Below are 24,087 nucleotides of genomic sequence, written 5' to 3' on the forward strand. Positions count from 1 at the left end.
AGTTTAATGGCTTGGTATAAATGTAAATTACATAGAAACATTGACAATAGGTGCAGGAGGAGGCCTTTCGGCCCTTCGAACCAGCACCACCATTCAATGTGATCATGGCTGATCATCCACAATCAGTACCCCGTTCCTGCTTTCTCCCCATATCCCTCGATTCCGCTACCCCTTAGAGTTCTATCTAACCCTCTCTTAAATCCATCCAGTGATTTGGCCTCCACTGCCCTCTGTGGCAGAAAATTCCACAAATTCACAACTCCCTGGGTGAAAAAGATTTTCCCTCATCTCAGTTCTAAATGACCTACCCCATTATTCTTAATTGCCCCGAGTGCGTGTAGGATTAGTGTAAGTGTGTGGGGATCGCTAGTCTGTGCAGACTCAACGGGCCGAAAGGGCCTGGTTCCACACTGCATCTCTAAACTAATTAAAAACTAAACTAAGCTAAACAGGGAGAGACCAAGCAAAGTTTCTCTGCTTAATCCAAGGGTCAAGTCAAAAATGTTTAGACTTTAGAGAAACTGTGCGGAAACAGGCCCATAGGCCAACGGAGTTGGCGCTGACCAACGATCGCCCGTACGCTAACTAGTTCTATCCTACAAGGTTACTAGGTTAATTCCCGGAATGTCGGGACTATCATATGTTGAAAGACTGGAGCGACTAGGCTTGTATACACTGGAATTTAGAAGGATGAGAGGATGGAACATATAAGATTATTAAGGGGTTGGACACGTTAGAGGCAGGAAACATGTTCCCAATGTTGGGGGAGTCCAGAACCAGGGGCCACAGTTTAAGAATAAGGGGTAGGCCATTTAGAACGGAGATGAGGAAAAGCTTTTTCAGTCAGAGAGTTGTGAATCTGTGGAATTCTCTGCCTCAGAAGGCAGTGGAGGCCAATTCTCTGAATGCATTCAAGAGAGAGCTGGATAGAGCTCTTAAGGATAGCGGAGTCAGGGGGTATGGGGAGAAGGCAGGAACGGGGTACTGATTGAGAATGATCAGCCATGATCACATTGAATGGCGGTGCTGGCTCGAACGGCCGAATGGCCTCCTCCTGCACCTATTGTCTATGCACGGGGGACATTTTACAGAGGGCCAATTAACCTACAAACCCGCACGTCTATGGGATGTCGGAGGAAAGCGGAGCGCCCGGAGAAAACAGTCGCAGGGACAACGTACAATCTCTGCACAGACAGTGCCCGTAGACAGGATGGAACCCGGGTCTCTGGCGCTGTAAGGCAGCGACTTTACCGCTGCGCCACCGTGCCGCCTTATAATTATTACATGTACCAAGAATGAAACAATGAAGTCCCACCCTGCCGATCGGCCGCGGAAGTCCCGGAGAGGTCGGGATCGGCCGCCTCACCCGGCCTAGGCGACACGTTATCGGGGGGGACGACACTTCCAGAGGGAGGGGGTTTCGTCCGGATCAAAGAGGAGGCTGGACCACCAGTTGTCAGAAAATCAGTGGTGGACCGGTACACGACGAATAAATATTTAATAAACATCCTTACACTTCTCAATCTTTGAGGGGGTGGGGGGGGGGGGGGGGGGGGGGTGAAGAGAGAACAAAGGAGGCCCAGTTGTGGGATATTTTGGAACTATGTCCGCTCCCTTCATGAGGTGGCTATTTGCATACCTTGGGTATGCAAAACAAATATTTTTTTCACAGCGACAATAAACCATCATTCACTGTTAAACATCCATCTCAGATGCCACATATGGACCTTAGTCTTCCTTATTCCTCCCAATAGATCCTCCTTTAGTTCGGAGTCTCTTTATCTTTGGTTAATACTCTGATTCACATACGCACACACAAACACACACAAACACACACAAATACGCACACACACAAACACGCACAAACACGCACAAACACGCACAAACACGCACAAACACAAACACACACATCAACATTGTGCATGCAAAGTTCTTGATGAAAAAGATGTGGTGGGCAGGAACATTCCTTAAAACAATTGAATGCAAATGACCTTTGGCAAGTTAAAGGTAGACCACCCCTTCAGTCAAACTGAACACTGAATCCACATTTCACAAGTTTATAGGAGTAAGAGTTAGGCCATTCGGCCCATCGAGTCTACTCCACCATTCAATCATGGCCGATCTCTGCCTCCTAATCCCATTTTCCTCCCTTCTCCCCATAACCCCTGACATTTGATGTGCATTAAAGACGATCCAAGACTCCACTAGAGTACACCGACTCTCGTGTTTACTGACAACCAATGGCCTGCAAAAGAAAGTCTCTGCTGCCAAATTACTTGCGATAAAATTCAAAGCAGTAAAGTTCCACCTAAAGTCAAAACTATTCTAGTAACAAATCGTCCAGTTTTGTGACAGAAAATGGAAATGCATCTTTAAGCTTGTAATTCCATTTTAAATTGTACAAGTACAACCAGACAGACGAAGGGTCCCGAACCAAAACATCACCTTTCGAAAAAAAAATATTTTAGGAAAGAGATGAAGAGAAATTTCTTTAGTCAGAGGGTGGTGAATCTGTGGGATTCTTTGCCACAGAAGGCTGTGGAGGCCAAGTCAATGGATATCTTTAAGGCAGAGATTGACGGATTCTTGATTAGTACGAGTGTCAGAGGTTATGGGGAGAAGGCAGGTGGATGGGGTTAGGAGGGAGAGATGGATCAGCCATGATTGAATGGCGGAATAGACTTGATGGGCCAAATGGCCTAATTCTACTATTCCTTATGACCACCTAATCCGTGCTCTCCATTGATGCTGCCTGGCCCACTGAGCCACTCCTGCACTGCAGTCTTTTTTCGTAAATTACTAAGTAATAGGAGCAGAATTAGGCCATTCGGCCCATCAAGCCTTCTCCGCCATTCAACCATTGCTAATCTATCTCTCCCTCTCAACCCCATTATCCTGCCTTCTCCCCATAACCTCTGACACCATTACCAGCATCTGTACTTCCATGTATCCACATTAATTACACAACACTCTGACATTCACTTTATTTTAAAAGAATCTTCCTTGTGGGTTGAGGATGTCACTGGTGAAACCAGCATTCATGGATTATTGTCAGAAAATGTGTAAGTTATAAGGAAGACGAGTAGTTTATAATCTGTTTAACCCAAGTGTTTACATGCTGGGGAAACAAGATGGGGGAAAATGGCCCCATTTGGCTAACAAGGATGTTAGCAAATAAACAGTCTGAAGAAGGGTCTCGACCCGAAACGTCACCCATTCCTTCTCTCCCGAGATGCTGCCTGACCTGCTGAGGTACTCCAGTATTTTGTGAATAAATCAATTAGCAAATAAAGAGATTGATCGCGATGTTTAGGTTCCACAAATAGTTTAGCAGCACGTTTAATATGGGCGGCACTGTAGAGTTGCTGCCTTACAGCGCCAGAGTCCCGGGTTCGATCCTGACTACGGGATTTGTCCATTCTCCCCGTGACCTGCGTGGGTTTTATCCGGGTGCTCCGGTTTCCTCCCACATCCCAAAGACATTCAGAGGGGGAGGGGGAGGGGGGGGGGGGTGGGGGTGTGTGTGTGTGTGTTGTGCGCGCGCGTGTGTGTGTGTGTGTGTGTGTGTGTGTGTGTGTGTGTGTGTGTGTGTGTGTGTGTCAGTGTGTGTGTGTGTCAGTGTGTGTGGGATAGTGCTAGTGCACTGGATGATCGCTGGTCGGCACGGACTCGATGGGCCGAAGGGCCCGTTTCCGAGCTGGATCTCTAAAGTCTAAAGTCTGTACAGAAATATACAATGGCATCTCAGACAGCATCATGAGTGGGCTATAATAATCCTAATGTACGGCTCTGCTATTTCTGGCTGCTTTGTTGTTAACAGTAAGGTCAGAGCATTAATGGTGGAAGGTCAGGTCAGAATTAAACATGTCCTGCAACTTCTGCAGCCAACCCAGAGATCTCATACCTACCTGGCAGATCCTTAGGGAAACGGAGCACTGAAATGGCAAATTCTACGAATACATAGTTGGCGGGTCCAATTAGTTCATAAGTTCATTTGCAGCAGAATTGGGCCATTCGGCCCATCAAGTCTACTCCGTCATTCAATCATGGCTGATCTATCTTTCCCTCTCAACCCCATTCTCCTGCCTTCTCCTCATATGGCACGGTGGCGCAGCGGTAGAGTTGCTGCCTCACAGCGTCAGCGTTCGATTCTGACTACGGGTGCTGTCTGTACGGAGTTTGTACGCTCTCCCCCGTGACCTGCGTGGGTTTTCTCCGGGTGCTCTGGTTTCCTCTCACATTCCAAAGACGTCCAGGTTTGTAGATTGATTAATTGGCTTGGTATAAGTTGTAGGTTGTACCTAGAGTGTGTAGGATAGCGTTAATGTGCGGGGATCACGGGTCGGCGTGGACTCGGTGGGCCGAAGAGCCTGTTTCCCGCGCTGTATCTCTAAAGTAAACGAAATCGCAACATTTGCAAAACATTTAGACTGGTACATAGAGACGAAAGGTTTATGAGACATGGGCCAAACTCTGCAAATGGGGACTAGTTCGGCTGTAAAACCTGGTCGGCAGAGGGGGGTTGGGCCGAAGGGCCTGCTTTTTGTGCTCTAGGCCTCTGTCTATGGTTACATAGTTCATCTAGATACAAGCCAGCACAGAGATGAGGAAGAGGCAATCAGCCTTCCCTTGACTACAGGGAACTAACACTATCCTGCACACACTAGGGACAATTTACAATCTTTACTGAAGCCGTTTAACTGACAAAACCTGTACGTTTTTGGAGTGTGGGAGGAAACCGGAGTACCTGGCGTTAACCCCCGCAGGTCACGGGGAGAACGTACAAACTCCGTACAGGTAACAACCACGGTCAGGATGGAACCCGGATCTCTGGCGCTGTGAGGCAGCAACTCTACCGCTGCGCCACCGTGCCGCCCACGGTACATCAAGGTCCAACCGGGTAACTATAGGCCTAAAAACGGGTGACCAGAATTGCACGCAATACTCCAAGTGCAACCTAACCAAAGTCATCGAAAATAGGTGCAGGAGGAGGCCATTCGGCCCTTTGGCCCTTCGAGCCAGCACCGCCAGTCATTGTGATCATGGCTGATCGTCCCCAATCAATAACCCGTGCCTGCCTTCTCCCCATGATGTCTTTAAAGATTCAAAATGACTTCCCGACTCTTAAGGGCGGCACGGTGGCGCAGCGGTAGAGTTGCTGCCTTACAGCGCCGCAGACCCGGGTTCAATCCCGACTACGGGCGCTGTCTGCACGGAGTTTTAGATTTAGATTTAGAGATACAGCGTGGAAACAGGCCCTTCGGCCCACCGGGTCCGCGCCGCCCAGCGATCCCCGCACACTAACACTGTCCTACACACACTAGGGACAATTTTTACATTTGCCAAGCCAATTAACCTACAAACCTGCACATCTTTGGAGTGTGGGAGGAAACTGAAGATCTCGGAGAAAACCCACGCAGGTCACGGGGAGAACGTACAAACTCCGTACAGACGGCGCCCGTAGTCAGGATCGAACCCGAGTCTCCGGCGCTGCGTTCGCTGTAAAGCAGCAACTCTACCGCTGCGCCACCGTGCCGCAATTCCCCGGGACCTGCGTGGGTTTTCACCGGGTGCTCTGGGTTTCCTCTCACACTCCAAAGCCGTACAGGTTTGTAGGTTAATTGGCTTGGTACAAGTGTAAACTGTCCCTAGTGCGTGTGTGTGTGCGTGTGTGTGTGTGTGCGTGTGTGCGTGTGTGCGTGTGTGTGCGTGTGTGCGTGTGTGTGTGCGTGTGTGTAGGGCAGTGTTAGTGTGCGGGGATCGCTGGTCGGCACGGACTCGGTGGGCCGAAGGGCCTGTTTCCGCTATGTATCTTTAAACCAAACTAAACTAAGCTTAATACCGAAGGGCACATTCTTCACACACAGAGGGTGGTGCGTGTATGGAAGGATCTGTTAGAGGAAACTGTAGCGGCAAGTCTGCTGCCTTCATGGTGAAGGTGAGCGATAGAAAAGCGATCAGAAGCTGTGTGGGTGGTGGTTACTGCTGGGGTAATCGCCCGTTTTACAGATTATCAACTGAGAGAGCCAGCACTAGTTTCCCTCAATAAATATTCATGGATGTAAAATGAAGCCATTTATAAGCAAAGCATCGAGAAAACCATTTCACTGCAGCCCAGCAGAAGGTCAACAGCCTAACGAGGAAACATCATCATAGCTCCAATATAAATCACACCTTACAGCCGAGACAAAGCCTAGGTCCGATAATCACCCCGAAGATAAAACCTGCCCAAACAGTATTCATGTGTAGGAAAATAAAATCCCAATTTAACATTCTCATTCCCAATCTGACCTTCTCTGTCCTGGGCCTCCTCCATTGTCAGAGTGAGGCCCAGTGCAAATTGGAGGAACAGCTCCTCATGTTTCGCTTGGGCAGCTGACACCCCAGCGGTATGAACATTGACTTCTCTAACTTCAGATAGTCCCTTGCTCTCCCTCTCTATCCCCCCCCCCCCCCTCCCCCTTCTCCCACTAGTCTTCATGTTTCCGACTACATTCTATCTTCGTCCCGCCCCCTCCCCTGACATCAGTCTGAAGTAGGGTCTCGACCCGAAACGTCACCCATTCCTTCTCTCCAGAGATGCTGCCCGGCCCGCTGAGTTACTCTAGCATTTTGTGTCGACCAAACAGTATTCGTGTTCATGTCACAGGAATAGAATTGGGCCCATCAAGTCTGCTCCGACATTCAATCATGGCTGATCTATCTTTCCCTCTCAACCCACATTCCCCTGCCTTCTCCCGATACAGCACGGAAACAGGCCCTTCGGCTCAACAAGTCCACACCATCCAGTGATCACCCCGTATACTAGCTTAGAGTTTAAACTTTCGAGATACAGCGTGGAAACAGGCCCTTTAGCCTACCAAGTCCAGGCTGACTAGCAATCACCCCGTACACCAACACCATTCTACACACACAAGCGACAACTTTGCCGAAACCAATTAGCCTACAAACCTGCATGATTTTGGAGTGCGGGAGGAAACCGGAGAGCCAGGAGGGAAACTTCACCATCCGTCACAGCCCGTTCTTGCAGTAAATTCCACATTCACAACAAATGCATTCCTTCTGAATTCCCTTGTTTTATTTATGGGCTGTAAAATAGATCTTGCCTGGAAGTGGAAACAACCTTGTGTCTAATTTATCAAATCCTTCCATCATTTTAAAGATCTCACTCTGTATTCTATGGATGTTTATTCTATGGATGTTTATATCAACACAGTGGTGCAGCGGTAGAGTTGCCGCCTCACACTGCCAGAGTCCCGGGTTTGATCCTGACTTCGGGTGCTGTCTGTACGGAGTTTGCACGTTCTCCCCGTGACCCGCGTGGGTTTCCTCCCACATCCCAAGTATGTGCGAGTTTGTAGGTTAATCAGCCACTGTAAATTGGCCCTATTGTGCCGGGAATGATCAGCCATGATCACATTGAATGGCGGTGCTGGCTCGAAGGGCCAAATGGCCTCCTCCTGCACCTATTGTCTATTGAATGAGTGAGAAAGTGGGATAACATAGAACTAGTGTGAACTGATGGTCAGTATGGACTCGGTGGGCCGAAGTCCCGTTTCCATGCTGTGTTTCCAAACTAAACTATAAACTACACTAAAAACCATTATAAACTAAAAGTTAAAAATTACACAAAAAGCTACATTATAAACTAAAAATTACACAAAAAACTACATTATAAACTGAAAATTCCTCAAAAAACGACATTATAAACTGAAAATTACACAAAAAACGACGTTATAAACTAAAAATTCCACAAAAAACTACATTATAAACTAGAAATTACACAAAAAACTACATTATAAACTGAAAAATTACACAAAAAACTACATTATAAACTGAAAATTCCTCAAAAAACGACATTATAAACTGAAAATTCCACAAAAAACGACGTTATAAACTAAAAATTCCACAAAAAACTACATTATAAACTAGAAATTACACAAAAAACGACATTATAAACTGAAAAATTACACAAAAAAATACATTATAAACTAAAAATTACACAAAAAACTACATTACTAAGCGACACTAAAATGGCACAAAACCGCTGCTTCAAAGATATACCAACATGTAAACATACATCACACACGCACACACGTGACAATACATTGCCTGGCGGCATAACGTATTTACATACCCGCCCACAAGTCCTCCACACAAAAGGTTGTTTCATTGCTAATTAAAGCCAGTGCACTTCCAGGAATCAGAATTCGGTCAAAAAACTGTTCAAGAATAGTCGATTGCAGTGAGCGTCCATGTCAGGTTTTGACGGACGTGACGATTCAGAAACCATGTGTGCAGGACCATGCTTCAGTCGTTTGTCGATTCTCATCACGTCTAATTGAACAGCGTACCTGATGCTGGGGGCAGTCAGGGTGGGTGTGGAACTACACTCCAAGACCTCAACGGTGGAACAGGCGGAGGAGGATGATTATTAGGGGGTTGGACACGTTAGAGGCAGGAAACATGTTCCCAATGTTGGGGGAGTCCAGAACAAGGGGCCACAGTTTAAGAATAAGGGGTAGGCCATTTAGAACTGAGATGAGGAAAAACTTTTTCAGTCAGAGAGTTGCGAATCTGTGGAATTCTCTGCCTCAGAAGGCAGTGGAGGCCAATTCTCTGGATGCATTCAAGAGAGAGCTGGATAGAGCTCTTAAGGATAGCGGAGTCAGGGGGTATGGGGAGAAGGCAGGAACGGGGTACTGATTGAGAATGATCAGCCATGATCACATTGAATGGCGGTGCTGGCTCGAAGGGCCGAATGGCTTCCTCCTGCACCTATTGTCTATTGGTCGGTGCAAACTCGGTGGGCTGAAGGGCCTGTTTCTGTTTCCGTTCTGTATCTGTGCATTACAGTAAATTACGGAAACATTCAAAAATCTTTGATCACTGGTTATTGAAAGTACTGTAGATAGACACAAAAAGTGCCGGGGTAACTCAGCGGGTCAGGCAGCATCCCTGGAGAAAAGGAATAGGTGACGTTTCAGGACGGACTGACTGAAAGACTGAACGTAGAGAAGGGCGGGTGGGGGGGGGGGGGGGGGGGGGGGACTGCAGGTAAAAATAGGCCAGAAGAAATCAAAACTGACAACAGATGACCAAGGAAGGGTGGAGCCCACAATGGCCCATTGTTGGCTGGGGAAGAGGTGATAACATAAGGATGCGAATAGTTGAACTAGTAGTTTGGAGATACAGCACGGATACAGGCCCTTCGGCCCACCGGGTCCGCGCCGACCAGTGATCCCCACACATTAACACTATCCTTTACCCAGTGGGGACAATTTTTACATTTGCCCAGCCAATTAACCTACATACCTGTACGTCTTTTGGAGTGTGGGAGGAAACCGAAGATCTCGGAGAAAACCCACGCAGGTCACGGGGAGAACGTACAAACTCCGTACAGACGGCACCCGCAGTCGAGATGGAACCCGGGTCTCCGGCGCTGCATTCACTGTAAGGCGGCAACTCTACCGCTGCGCCACCGTGCCGCGCTAGAAGGACAACTGGGATGGGGGAGGGATGGAGAAAAAAAGGGACCACATCACGCCGATTCTGGCCTCTCTCCACAGGCTCCCTGTACGGTACAGAATCAACTTCAAGCTCCTCCCTATTCACATATAAAGCCCTAAAGGGACATTCCCCCCCTACATCAAAAATCTTCTAATCCACCTCTCTAACTCCAGGTCCCTCAGGTCGGCCGACTTGGGGCTACTCACTATCCCGCGGTCTAGGCTTAAGCTCAGGGGTGACCGCGCTTTTGCGGTTGCAGCTCCTAGACTGTGGAACAGTATCCCTCTCCCCATCAGAACTGTCCCCTCCATCGACTCCTTTAAGTCCAGGCTCAAAACCTATTTCTACTCCCTAGCGTTTGAGGCCCTCTGAGGGGGCGCTGTGAACTGTTTATGTATGTGCTGTTATGTTTGCGTGCCATTGCATGTTCGTTCTTAGTACCTGAACTGATGTACAGCACTTTGGTCAACGTGGGTTGATTTTAAATGTGCTATACAAATAAAATTGACTTGACTTGACTTGAGAGAAGGAATAGAGAGGTTACTTGAAGTTAGAGAAGTCAATATTAATGCCGCTGGGGTGTAAGCTGGCCAAGCGCAAAACATGAGGTGCTGTTCCTCCGATTTGTGCTGGGCCTCACTCTGACAGTGGAGGAGGCCCAGGACTGAAAGGTCAGTGTGGGAATGGGCCCGCACCTGTCCTCCACTATCACCCTGAGTACCAGCACACCACAGGGCTGTGTTCTGAGCCCCATGCTCTACTCCCTCTTCACTCACGACTGTGTTCCTGCATTCAACACCAACACCATTGTCAAGTTTGCAGACGACACAACGGTGATCGGGCTGATCACCAACGGGGATGAAACAAACTATAGAGCGGAGGTGCAGAACCTGGCAGACTGGTGCTCTGATAACAACCTGTCCCTAAATACCACCAAGACCAAGGAGCTGATCGTCAACTTCCGTAGGTCACACAACGGGGAATACGCCCCGATCTTTATCAACGGGGACAGTGTGGAGAGAGTGTCCAGCTTCAAGTTTCTGGGCACTCACATTTCGGAGGACCTAACATGGTCCAATAACACTGCTGCGCTGGTCAAGAAGGTACAGCAACGACTGTTCTACCTGAGAACATTGAAAAAGTCTGGTCTACCCCAACAGCTGCTGACGACATTCTACCGCTGCACCATAGAGAGCATCCTAACGCATGACATCCCTGTGTGGTATCTCAGCTGCACGGAGGCAGAGAGGAAAGCTCTTCAGCGGGTAGTCCATAGAGCTCAGAGGACCATCGGAACACAGCTACCAGCCTTGGAGGGCATCTACAACACACGATGCCTCAGAAAAGCCACCAGCATCCACAAAGACTCTTCACACCCCTGCAACAGTCTGTTTGAACTTCTACCATCGGGCAGACGATACAAGGCCTTCTACGCCCACACCTCCAGACTCAGGAACAGCTTCATCCCCAGGGCCATAGCTGCCATGAACCGGTCCTGCTGAGCCGGATGGTCACATCGCACAGTGAACCGGCACAGATCTACTTGCACTTTATTCTGTTTTAAAACTGTTACAATTTGTTTCACTGGGTTATATAAAATTAATACTGACTAGCTAATTAATTTATTGCATCGTATGGGAGGCGCATTCCCAATCTCGTTGTACCCCTGTACAATGACAATAAAGATATATTGTATTGTATTGTATTGTAATGTGTTTGGCAACCAGGAGATCATGTGGGCCAAGGCGGTCTGAGTGGAGGAGCCCACACCTTGAACGACGGATACAGTAGATGAGGTTGGAGGAGGTGCAAGTGAACCTCTGCCTCACCTGAAAGGACTGCCAGGGTCCCTGGACGGAGTCGAGGGAGGAGGTATGGGGACAGGTGTTACATCTCCTGTGGTTTAAGGGGAAGGTACCTGGGGAGGGTGGGAAGCAATGAGTAAACCTATTGAAAGTACTAGGTGCAAAACATTTGCCTTAGAACGGAATGTAACCAACTACTTTCCAACAGGGAGCCTAATTGATGTTAAGTAATTTACAATGTACAACAGCAGATAATAGACAATAGACAATAGGTGCAGGAGGAGGCCATTCGGCCCTTCGAGCCAGCACCGCCATTCAATGTGATCATGGCTGATCAGTCTCAATCAGTACCCCGTTCCTGCCTTCTCCCCATACCCCCTGACTCCGCTATCCTTAAGAGCTCTATCCAGCTCTCTCTTGAATGCATTCAGAGAATTGGCCTCCACTGCCTTCTGAGGCAGAGAATTCCACAGATTCACAACTCTCTGACTGAAAACGTTTTTCCTCATCTCAGTTCTAAATGGCCTGCCCCTTATTCTTAAACTGTGGCCCCTTGTTCTGGACTCCCCCAACATTGGGAACATGTTTCCTGCCTCTAACGTGTCCAACCCCTTAATAATCTATCACTTATGAACTTATGATCGCCCATTCACACTAGTTCTATGTCCCAGTTATAGAGTTACAGAGATATACAGAGTTTAAACAGGGCTGCCCACCCCAACTAGCCCACACTGATCAAGGTGTCCCATCTACACTGGTCCCACCTGCCTGCGTTTGGCCCACGTCCCTCTAGTTTGAGTATTTCCCAAAGGAATAAGCTCTCCAGGACCAGTCTCGGTCTCAGAATGCCCTGCATGACTTGTCCAAACCCTGTTTAAATGTGCCCTGGTTAAATAAAGTGCTGTCACTGACCAGTCAGTGTGCAACATGATCTGTGTCACTGCCTCCAGCCATTAACCTTTGACATTTCCACCCTGAGAGGAATGTGCACATTGTCTGCCTCCAGGGACTATTTCTAGTCAAGCAAAGTTTATTTGTCACATACACATACACTATGTGCAGTGAAATGAAAGTGGCAATGCCTGCGGATTGTGCACAAAAAAGAATTACAGTTACAGCATATAAATAAAGTTAATAAAGTTCATATAGAGAAGACAAAATTTAGTCCCTGGAGTTATAAAAGTTGACAGTCCTGATGGCCTGTGGGAAGAAACTCCGTCTCATCCTCTCCGTTTTCACAGCGTGACAGCGGAGGCGTTTGCCTGACCGTAGCAGCTGGAACAGTCCGTTGCTGGGGTGGTAGGGGTCCCCCATAATGTTGCTGGCTCTGGATCTGCACCTCCTGATGTATAGGTCCTGCAGGGGGGCGAGTGTAGTTCCCATGGTGCGTTCTGCCGAACGCACTACTCTCCGCAGGGCCTTCCTGTCCTGGGCAGAGCTATTCCCAAACCAGACTGTGATGTTGCCGGACAGGATGCTCTCTACAGCCCCAGAGTAGAAGCACTGAAGGATCCTCAGAGACACTCTGAATTTCCTCAGCTGCCTAAGGTGGTAAAGGCGCTGCTTTGCCTTACCCACCAGTGCGGCAATGTGTGTTGTCCATGTCAGATCCTCTGTGATGTGGACTCCCAGGTATTTAAAGCTGCTCACCCTATCCACAGTAGACCCATTTATCTCCAGTGGCGTGTACGTCCTTGGATGTTGAGCCCTTCTTAAAATCCACAATCAGCTCCTTAGTTTTAGTGTCTATTTGGTGTCCGCTCAACCTCTGGCATTTCAGAGAAAGCAATCCAGGTCTGTCCAAATTCTCCTTGTAGCCAATAATCCAATCAGGGCGGCACGGTGGCGTAGCGTTGGAGTTACTGCCCTACAGGGCCAGAGACCCGGGTTCAATCCTGACTACGGGTACCGTCTGTGGAATTTGTCTGTGTACAAAGGAACTGCAGACGCTGGTTTAAACCTCTTGCTATTGAGGGCGTGCAGCGTAGGTTCACTAAGTTAATTCGTGGGACTGTCATATGTTGAAAGACTGGAGCGACTAGGCTTGTATACACTGGAATTTAGAAGGATGAGAGGGGATCTTATCGAAACGTTTAAGATTATTAAGGGGTTGGACACGCTAGAAGCAGGAAATATGTTCCCAATGTTGGGGGAGTCCAGAACCAGGGGCCACAGTTTAAGAATAAGGGGTAGGCCATTTAGAATGGAGATGAGGAAAAACTTTTTCAGTCAGAGTTGTAAATCTGTGGAATTCTCTGCCTCAGAAGGCAGTGGAGGCCAATTCTCTGGATGCTGTCAAGAGAGAGCTAGATAGAGCTCTTAAAGATAGCGGGGTCAGGGGGTAATGGGGAGAAGGTAGGAACGGGGTACTGATTGAGAATGATCAGCCATGATCACATTGAATGGCGGTGCTGGCTCGAAGGGCCAAATGGCCTCCTCCTGCACCTATTGTCTATACCGAACTTCTACCCCATTGGAGATGCTCGGACTATCTTTATTCGGACTTTATCTTGCACTAAACGTTATCTCCTGTAACTGTTCACTGTGGACGGCTGGATTGTAATCATGTATCGTCTTTCTGCAGACAGGACAGAGCGCAACAAAAAACTATTCATTGTACCTCGGTCCACGTGACACTAAACTAAACTAAGATTTAAACAATGGTTAATCAGTGGAGAAATTATTTATTAAATAATTATTTCTTTAAAATTGTATTTGCTGATTGATGTCCCCCCTATTTCAGCAGCTGAGGTTCTCCTGCTTCACACTGGTCGCCACTTTGGGATGTTATTGTGTGTTTTTCTCATGAGTCAGAGGAGAGACCCTGCGTGTCGGAAGGAACTGCAGATGCTGGTCGGTTTAAACCGAAGATGGACACAAAAAGCTGGAGTAACTCAGCGGGACAGGCAGCATCTCCGCAGAGAAGGAATGGGTGACGTTTCAAGTCCGAAGAAGGGTCTCGACCCGATACGATTACCCATTCCTTCTCTCCAGAGATGCTGCCTGTCCCGCTGAGTTACTCCAGCATTTTGTGTCTATCTTCGGTTTAAACCGGCATCTGCAGTTCCTTCCTATCCATTGATTTGGCCTCCACAGCCTTCTGTGGTTGCTGTTCGTTGTGGTTAGAGCATCCTATATCTTGCCGCTGCTTGCTACGTATTTGCCTGGCAACTCGGTCGACTGGAGCAGGAATGATTTCTTCCGCCATCCTCTCCTAGATTAATAGAAACATTGAGGACAACAGCTCCAGACTTGTTCCCGTCTCACAGGAACGCACCCGTCTTTCGCTCCTCTCATCCAGTCTCTGAAAGGCGTACATTTTATTTTTATGGATGAGGAGAAGATTGGATTTTATTCTGAAATCCCCAAAGGCTAAAAATTTTCCAGGTCTTGTCTATTTAGCTTAGTTTATTGTCACATGGGCCGAGGTACCGTGAAAATCTTTGGTTGCACGCTGACCAGTCAGCGGAAAAACAATACATGATTACAATCGAGCCATTCGCAGTGTACACATACATGATAAAGGGAATGACGTTTAGTGCAAGGTAAGGCCAGTGAAGCCCAATCAAAGATAGTCCGAGGGTCACTAATGAGGTAGATAGTAGTTCAGCACTGCTCTCTGGTTGTGGTAGTGTAAGAAAATAAGTGCAGATGCTGGTACAAATCGAAGGTATTTATTTCACAAAATGCTGGAGTAACTCAGCAGGTCAGGCAGCATCTCGGGAGAGAAGGAATGGGTGACGTTTCGGGTCGAGACCCTTCTTCAGACTGATGTGGTAGGATGGTTCAGTTGCCTGATAACAGCTGCTATTCAGGTCTTGTGCAATAAATTTGTAAGATAGACACAAAGTGCTGGAGTAACTCAGCGTGTCAGGCAGCATCTCTGGAGGGAAAGGAATAGGTGATGTTTCGGGACCCTTCTTCAGAAGGACTTGAGTCTGAAGAAGGGTCCCAACCAGAAATGTCACCTATTCCTTTTAGTTAAGTTTGGAGATACAGTGCGGAAACAGGCCCTTCGGCCCACCGAGTCCATGCCGACCAGCGATCCCGGCACACTAGCACTGTCCTAGTGTTAGGGACACTAGGGACAATTTTTATAATTTTACCAAGCAAATTAACCTAGAAACCTGTACGTCATTAGAATGTGGGAGGAAACCGAAGCACCCGGAGAAAGCCCACGTGGTCACAGGGAGAACGTATGAACTCCCTGCAGACAGCACCCGTGGTTAGGATGGAACCCAGGTCTCTGGCGCTGTGAGGCAGCAACTCTGCCGCTGCGCCACCGTGCCGCCCTCCAGAGATGCTGCCAGGCCTGCTGAGATTGTCCACGTGACCTGCGTGGGTTTTCGCTGAGATCTCCGGTTTCCTCCCACCTTGCAAAGAAGTACGGGTTTGTCGGTTAATTGGCTTGGTATAAGTGTACATTGTCTCTAATGTGTGTAGGATAGTGTCAGTGTGCGGGGATCGCTGGTCGGCGCAGACTCAAAGTGCTCATAATAAATATATAAAGCAGATTTCTTACCTGAAAATAATTAGAGCAATTCTACAGGGGGGACATGCAAGGAGAAAGATCTGCAATTGAAACAAAGTGATTAATGTTCCTTCGATTTTTAAAACCCTAGCGTGCATTCTTTACAGCAATCCTCCATTTTCTCACAGCCCCAACTTTAGCACATACCAGGGAATGGACTTCCATTCGGCCCATCAAGTCTACTCCGCCATTCAATCGTGGCTGATCTACCTCTCCCCCCTAACCCCATTCTCCTGCCTTCTCCCCATAACCCCTGACACCCGCACTGATCAAGAATCTATCTATTTTTAGAACGGAGATGAGAAAAAACCAGGGGCCACAGTTTAAGAATAAGGGGTAGACCATTTAGGCGGAGATGAGGAAAAACTTTTTCAGTCAGAGAGTTGTGGATCTGTGGAATTCTCTGCCTCAGAAGGCAGTGGAGGCCAATTCTCTGGGTGTTTTCAAGAGAGAGCTGGATAGAGCTCTTAAGGATAGCGGAGTCAGGGGATATGGGGAGAAGGCAGGAACGGGGTACTGATTATGGATGACCAGCCATGATCACATTGAATGGCGGTGCTGGCTCGAAGGGCCGAATGGCCTCCTCCTGCACCCATTGTCTATTGTCTATCTCTGCCTTAAAAATATTCACTGACTTGGCTTCCACAGCCGTGTTGCAATGAATTCCACGGATTCACCACTCTGACTAAAGAAATTCCTCCTCATCTTGAGTCAGAGTGTGTTGAATTTGTGGAACTTATTGCCACAGATTTCAACCCTCCAGCTGTTTAGCAAAGTGAGTTCAAAACAGCTGGCACATCTGCACGAGGCAAGTCTACTTGGCTTAGTTTATTGTCATGTGTACCGAGGTACAGTGAAAAGCTTTTGTTGCGCGCTGACCAGTCTGCAGTAAGACAACACATGATTACAGTTGAGCCATTTACAGTGCACAGATACATGATAAGGGAATAACGTTCAGTGCAAGGTAAAGCCGGTAACGTCCGATCAAAGATAGTCCAGGCATCTCCAAAGAGATAGATGGTAGTTCAGCACTGCTTTCTGGTTGTGGTAGGATGGTTCAGTCGCCTGATAACAGGTTTTGTATTGAGAACAAAGGCTTTGATATCACAACTTTTTTAAAACCGTATTGATCTACGTCTCGACCCACAACAGGAGATATGGGACAATCAGCTGAACTGAAAAGCCAATTCAGGGCTGCAATATTGTCAGATGGACACAGAACGCTGGAGTAACTCAGCGGGGCAGGCAGCATCTCTGGAGAGAAGGAATAGAGACGGGGAATACGTCTTGAGCTGCTGTACTCAATATTACTATTAATCCAGGAGAGAAAGTCGGAAGAAATCATTCCTGCTCCACTCGACCGAGTTGCCAGGCAACTACATTGCGAGCAGGGGCAAGATCTAGGATGCTCTAACCACAATGAACAGCAACCACAGAAGGCTTGCTATCAATGGATGGGAAGGAACTAGAGATGTGTACGAAAACTGGAGTAACTCAGCGGGACAGGCAACATCTCTGGAGAGAAGGAATGGGTAAACGTTTCGGATCGATACCCTTCTTCAGTCTGAGAGACTATACATGATTATAATCAAGCCATTCACAGTGTACAAATATGATAAAGGGAATAATGGTCCAATAACACTGCTGCGCTGGTCAAGAAGGCACAGCAACGACTGTTCTACCTAAGAACACTGAAGAAGTCTGGTCTACCCCAACAGCTGCTGACGACCTTCTACCGCTGCACCATAGAGAGCATCCTAACGCATGGCATCCCTGTGTGGTACCTCAGCTGCACGGAGGCAGAGAGGAAAGCTCTACAGCGGGTAGTCCATAGAGCTCAGAGGACCATCGGAACACAGCTACCAGCCTTGGAGGGCATCTACAACACACGATGCCTCAGAAAAACCACCAGCATCCACAAAGACTCTTCACACCCCTGCAACAGTCTGTTCAAACTTCTACCATCGGGCAGACGATACAAGGCTTTCTACGCCCGCACCTCCAGACTCAGGAACAGCTTCATCCCCAGGGCCATAGCTGCTATGAACCGGTCCTGCTGAGCCGGATGGTCACATCGCACAGTGAACCGGCATAGACCTACTTGCACTTTATTCTGTTTTAAAACTGTTTCTAATTTGTTTCATTGGGTTGTTTAAATTAATACCGACTAGCTAATTAAATGATTGCATCGTATGGGAGGCGCATTCCCAATCTCGTTGTACCCCTGTACAATGACAATAAAGATATATTGTATTATATTGTATTGTGCAAGGTAAGGGGAAAGCAGGAACGGGTAACTCGAAGAGCCAAATGGCCTACTCCTGTACCTATTTTCTATGTTTCTATAAAGTCCAATTAAAGATAGTCCGAGGGTCTCCAATGGGGTAGGTAGGGCAGGACCACTCTCTAGTTGGCGGTAGGATGGTTCAAGTTGCCTAATAATAGCTGGGGGAAAACTGTACCTGAATCCGGAGGTGTGCGTTTTCACACCTTTCTGCACTGGGATAGAAGGAATGGGTGACGTTTCGAGTCGAGACCCTTCTTCAGACTGAGATTCAGGGGAGAGGGAGACACAGAGACAAGAAAATGTAAGGTGTGAGAAAAGTTTTTTTAGATTTCTTTTTTAGATTTAGAGATACAGCGCGGAAACAGGCCCTTCGGCCCACCGGGTCCGTGCCGCCCAGCGATCCCCGCACATTAACACTATCCTACACCCACTAGGGACAATTTTTTACATTTTACCCAGCCAATTAACCCACATACCTGCACGTCTTTGGAGTGTGGGAGGAAACCGAAGATCTCGGAGAAAACCCACGCAGGTCACGGGGAGAACGTACAAACTCCGTACGGACGGCGCCCGTGGTCGGGATCGAACCCGAGTCTCTGTCGCTGCATTCGCTGTAAGGCAGCAACTCTACCGCTGCGCCACCGTGTTTCCCCCCCCTCGCGCCCGAGATTCTCGGTTTCCTCCCACACTCCAAAGACGTACAGGTCTGTAGGTTAATTGGCTTGGTACAAATGCAAAATTCCCCCTCGCGTGCGTAGGGTAGTGTTTAATGTGCGGGGATCGCTGGTCGGTGTATCAGCTGTGACTCTAGACTAAAATACAACCTTCCTCAAGGGGTAAATCCTGCCACTGTAAGTAAGTTCAGCGGCCAAGGCACCAGATGTTGTAATCAGTGCATGTCCTAATGAAACAAAAACATTTGATTCTTTTGGCGAAACACAAATTAATTAAATAGGCATCCACCTGCCCATGGGGACATTCGAGCAAGGCTTAATTTCCCAGGTCATGGAAGTGCATCTTCTTTACATCCTGCTTGCAAGCCGCCAGCCTCACAAGTGAAGCAAGTGTGGTGTGAATGGGATAGATTATACTCCTTCCATCTGCTTGCTGTACAGAAACTGGCAGAGAGGGCCTCGTTGCCGATGATCGAATGAGGAGCATCATCGAGCTTGACTGCTTCAAGTAATGGAGTGCGTGGCTCATTATGGATAATGGATCACACAGCCCCACAAGACTGCTCTGCCATTTCCCTCATAATTGGCGTCACAGAGTCATGTTGCAGAGAACCTCGCTGTGGATCGTCACCTTGTCATGGTGGAGAAGCTCGTGTGGTCCTGAGACCCTGAGAGCGATGCCGTCTGGAGCTACACTCCTGGTAGGGTCACCCATGGCGGTAAGGTCGAGGGGGAGGTCCCTGACAAAGAGCAATCCAACCAAGACCTCAACGGTGGAACAGGCGGAGGGAGGATGACGGCCGACTTTAGACAATAGACAATAGGTGCAGGAGGAGGCCATACGGCCCTTCGAGCCAGCACCGCCATTCAATGTGATCATGGGCGATCATTCTCAATCAGTACCCCGTTCCTGCCTTCTCCCCATACCCCCTGACTCCGCTATCCTTAAGAGCTCTATCTAGCTCTCTCTTGAATGCATTCAGAGAATTGGCCTCCACTGCCTTCTGAGGCAGAGAATTCCACAGATTCATAACTCTCTGACTGAAAAGGTTTTTCCTCATCTCTGTTCTAAATGGCCTACCCCTTATTCTTAAACTGTGGCCCCTTGTTCTGGACTCCCCCAACATTGGGAACATGTTTCCTGCCGCTAATGTGTCCAACCCCTTAATAATCTTATACGTTTCGATAAGATCTCCTCTCATCCTTTAGTGGAGCGTCACAACGGCTGGGAAGGCGGATGGATGAAGGCCGCGGCAGAAAAGGGTCCCCGGTCGTCTTGGACTCCACGCCACTGGATCCTGACCCAGATCTGTCAAGGACCGTGTGGTGGCTGTCTGTGCACCAGTCTCCCCACGTTAAACAAAGTCAAGCACAGGCGTCCGACGCTACGGAGAGGACAGTCGTACTCGCTTCCAGGGACCGCCGATGATAGCAGAGAAACAGGCCCTTCGGCCCAACTCCTCCATCCTGGGCAAGATGTCCCATCTAAGATAGACGCAATGTGCTGGCTGGGGTAACTCAGCGGGACAGGCAGCACCTCTGGGGAACAAGGATGGGTGATGTCTTGGATTAGAACCCTTCATTCAAACCCTAAATGCCACCCATCCTTTGAGATGCTTCCTGACCCGCTGAGTTTAGTTTAGTTTAGAGATACAGCGCGGAAACAGGCCCTTCGGCCCATCGAGCCCACGCCGACTCGCGATCACCCTTACACTAGTTCTATCCTACACGCTAGGGACAATTTACAGAAGCCAATTAACCTACAAACCTGCACGCCTTTGGAGTGTGGGAGCCCCTTCTTCAGACTGCCTACGCCGGCTCCAATACATCCAGGTGCCTTTGACACTTTCTTAGTTTAATTCAGTTTAGTTTATTGTCACGTGTGCTGAGGTAGAGTGGAAAGATAGTTCATTGTCATGTGTGCTGAGATAGATTGCGTACTAACTAGCCAGGAGAAAGACAATACAGGATTACAATCGAGCCATTCACATTTATAAGGGAATAACGTTTGGTATTAACACAGGGTAAAGCCAGTAAAGTCCGATCAAAGATAGTCCGAGGGTCACCAATGAGGTAGATCATCGTTCAGCACTGCTCTCCAGTTGGGTATCGAGGACAATCGCCAATCCACATTCTTAAGCACACCCTGGCAAACCCTAAACTGGGAATTATAATTGATCCGTGCAAGGGGTGAGATGGCCGAGTGCTCCATCGGAATCAAGGGATACGGGGAGAAGGCAGGAGGCACAGGTTACTGATTGTGGATGATCAACCATGATCACAATGAATGGCGGTGCTGGCTCGAAGGGCCGAATGGCCTCCTCCTGCACCTATTTTGTATGTTTCTACGTTTCCAGATTGGTGCTCAAATCTGCTTATAAAAAGGAAGTTATAATTTCCATCGCCCAGGGGCAGGGCGTTTCCTTGGGTTTTCAGCCCATGCTGGCACATTACATTAGCACACTTAGTTGGTGAAGGTTTAAAGCACAGTGCACGAGTCTCACCCCGGCCACTCCCTCTTCTCCCCTCTCCCATCGGGCAAGAAGTACAGAAGTGTGAAAACGCACACCTCCAGATTCAGGGGCAGTTTCATCCCAGGTGATATCAGGCGACTGAACCACAAGGTCTCACGTGATAGGAGCAGAATTAGGCCATTCGGCCCATCGTGTCTACTCCGCCGTTCAATCGTGGCCGATCTATCTCTCCCTCCTAACCCCATTCTCCTGCCTTCTCCTCATAACCCCTGACACCCGTACTAATCAGGAATCTATCTATCGCTGCCTTGACTCATCCTTGACCCATTGACTTGGCCTCCACAGCCTTCTGTGGCAATGAATTCCACAGAAGCACCATCCCATCGAACTCTGTAGGTCAGAATCAAACCCAGGTCTCTGGCGCTGTAACATAGCAACTCTACCGCTGCGCCACCATGAGATTTGACTTTTTATTCAAGTTTGGAATATTTTGCACTGGTGTTTAAAAATAGAAACATAGAAAACAGGTGCAGGAGTAGGCCATTCGAGCCAGCACTACTATTCAATATGATCATGGCTGATCATTCTCAATCAGTACCCCGTTCCTGCTTTCTCCCCGTATCCCTTGATTCCGTTAGCCCTAAGAGCTATATTTAACTCTCTCTTGAAAACATCCAGTGAATCGGCCTCCACTGCCTTCTGTGACAGAGAAATCCACAGATTCACAACTCTCTGGGTGAAATTTTTTTTTCCTCATCTCAGTCCTAAATGGCCGACCCCTTATTCTTAAACTGTGATCCCTGGTTCTGGACTCCCCCAACATCGGCAACATTTTTCCTGCATCTAGCCTGTCCAATCCCTTACGAATTCTGTATGTTTCTATAAGATCCCCTCTCATCCTTCTAAATTCCAGTGAATACAAGCCCAGTCGATCCATTCTTTCATCGTGTGTCAGTCCCGCCATCCCGGGAATTAACCTGGTGAACCTTCACTGCACTCCGTCGTCAGCCATCGTTGAGCCACCTTCCCAGTTTTATTTTTCTCGCCAGATAGGGATGAACAATTTCTGGAGTTCATCCATGCAATCTTTAATTCTCTGCCATTGCATCTCCACTGTCAAGATTGATTCCTGGGATGGCAGGACTTTCATATGAAGAAAGACTGGATAAGTTCGGCTTGTACTCGCTGGAATTTAGAAGACTGAGAGGGGATCTTATAGAAACTTACAAAATTCTTAAGGGGTTGGACAGGCTAGATGCAGGAAGATTGTTCCTGATGTTGGGGAAGTCCAGAACAAGGGGTCACAGTTTAAGGATAAGGGGGAAGTCTTTTAGGACCGAGATGAGAAAGTTTTTTTTCCCACACAGAGAGTGGTGAATCTGTGGAATTCTCTGCCACAGAAGGTAGTTGAGGCCAGTTCATTGGCTATATTTAAGAGGGAGTTAGATGTGGCCCTTGTGGCTAAAGGGATCAGGGGGTATGGAGAGAAGGCAGGTCCGGGATACTGAGTTGGATGATCAGCCATGATCATATTGAATGGCGGTGCAGGCTCGAAGGGCCGAATGGCCTACTCCTGCACCTATTTTCTATGTTTCTATGTTTAAGTATAATTTGCCAATCTATTCTAGCCAATTCCCATCTCACATCTTCAAAGTCTCCTTTATTCAAGTTCAGGACCCTAGTCTCTGAATTAACCGTGTCAATCTCCATCCTAATGCAGAATTCCACCATATTATGGTCACTGTTGCCCAAGGGGCCTTGCCCAGCAAGATCGCTAACTAATCCTTCCTCATTACACAATACCCAGCCTAGGATGTCCTGCCCTCTAGTCAGTTCCTCTACATATTGGTTTAAAAACCCATCCCGCATACATTCCAGGAAATCCTCCTCCTCAGCACAGTTACCAATTTGGTTGGCCCAAGATTAAAGCCACCCATGATATCTGCTGTACATTTGCTACGCGCATCCCTCATTTCCTGCTGGTGGAAAGCATGCAGGTCGTTTGAGGCTGGGAGTATCCCAAATTTTACAAAACAGTTAGACGGGTACATGGTTAGGACAGGTTTTGAGGGATATGGACCAAACGCGGGCAGGTGGGACGAGTGTAGCTGGGACATGTTGGCCGGTGTGGGCAAGTTGGGCCGAAGGGCCTGTTTCCACACTGTATCTATCACTCGATGAACATGAGCAAATGGAAGAGGGAGGAGGGTTGCAACATAGACAGCTTATGCCAGCAGATCGTCTGATTCTCTGAACAAATTCTCTTGCACAATCTATAATCTCATTCAACAACTGTCTTGCAACATTAGGCAAGAACAGCAGCACATTTGGAAAGCAGGGACGCGATCGGTCAAAGTCAGCATGGATTTATGAAGGGGAAATCATGCTTGACAAACCTTCTGGAATTTTTTGAGGATGTAACAAGTAGAATGGATAAGGGGAGAGCCAGTGAATGTGGTGTACCTGGACTTTCAAAAAGCCTTTGACAAGGTCCCACACAAGAGATTAGTGTGCAAAATCAGAGCACTTGGTATTGGGGGTAGGGTATTGACATGGATAGAGAACTAGTTGGCAGACAGGAAGCAAAGAGTAGGAATTAACGGGTCCTTTTCACAATGGCAGGCAGTGACTAGTGGGGTGCCGCAAGGCTCGGTGCTGGGACCCCAGTTATTTACAATATATATTAATGATTTAGACGAAATACTTAAATGTAACATCTCCAAATTTACGGATGACACAAAGCTGGGTGGCAGTGTGAGCTGCGAGGAGGATGCTATGAGGCTGCAGGGTGACTTGGATAGGTTGG

At 48.0% G+C, this 24,087-nt stretch overlaps 1 protein-coding gene across 1 annotated transcript in view; it reads right to left on the reverse strand.

Moving 5' to 3' along the window:
- Positions 1-24,087, reverse strand: part of tmem164 (transmembrane protein 164) — a 73,803-nt gene that overhangs the window by 27,469 nt on the left and 22,247 nt on the right. The window contains exon 2 of the mRNA XM_078412041.1: positions 15,838-15,887. Within this exon, the coding sequence (XP_078268167.1) occupies positions 15,838-15,887 (50 nt within the window). The remainder of the gene's footprint in view (positions 1-15,837; positions 15,888-24,087) is intronic.

This window comes from Rhinoraja longicauda, chromosome 15, assembly GCF_053455715.1.
Source record: "Rhinoraja longicauda isolate Sanriku21f chromosome 15, sRhiLon1.1, whole genome shotgun sequence".
In the NCBI taxonomy this organism is placed as follows: Eukaryota; Metazoa; Chordata; class Chondrichthyes; order Rajiformes; family Arhynchobatidae; genus Rhinoraja; species Rhinoraja longicauda.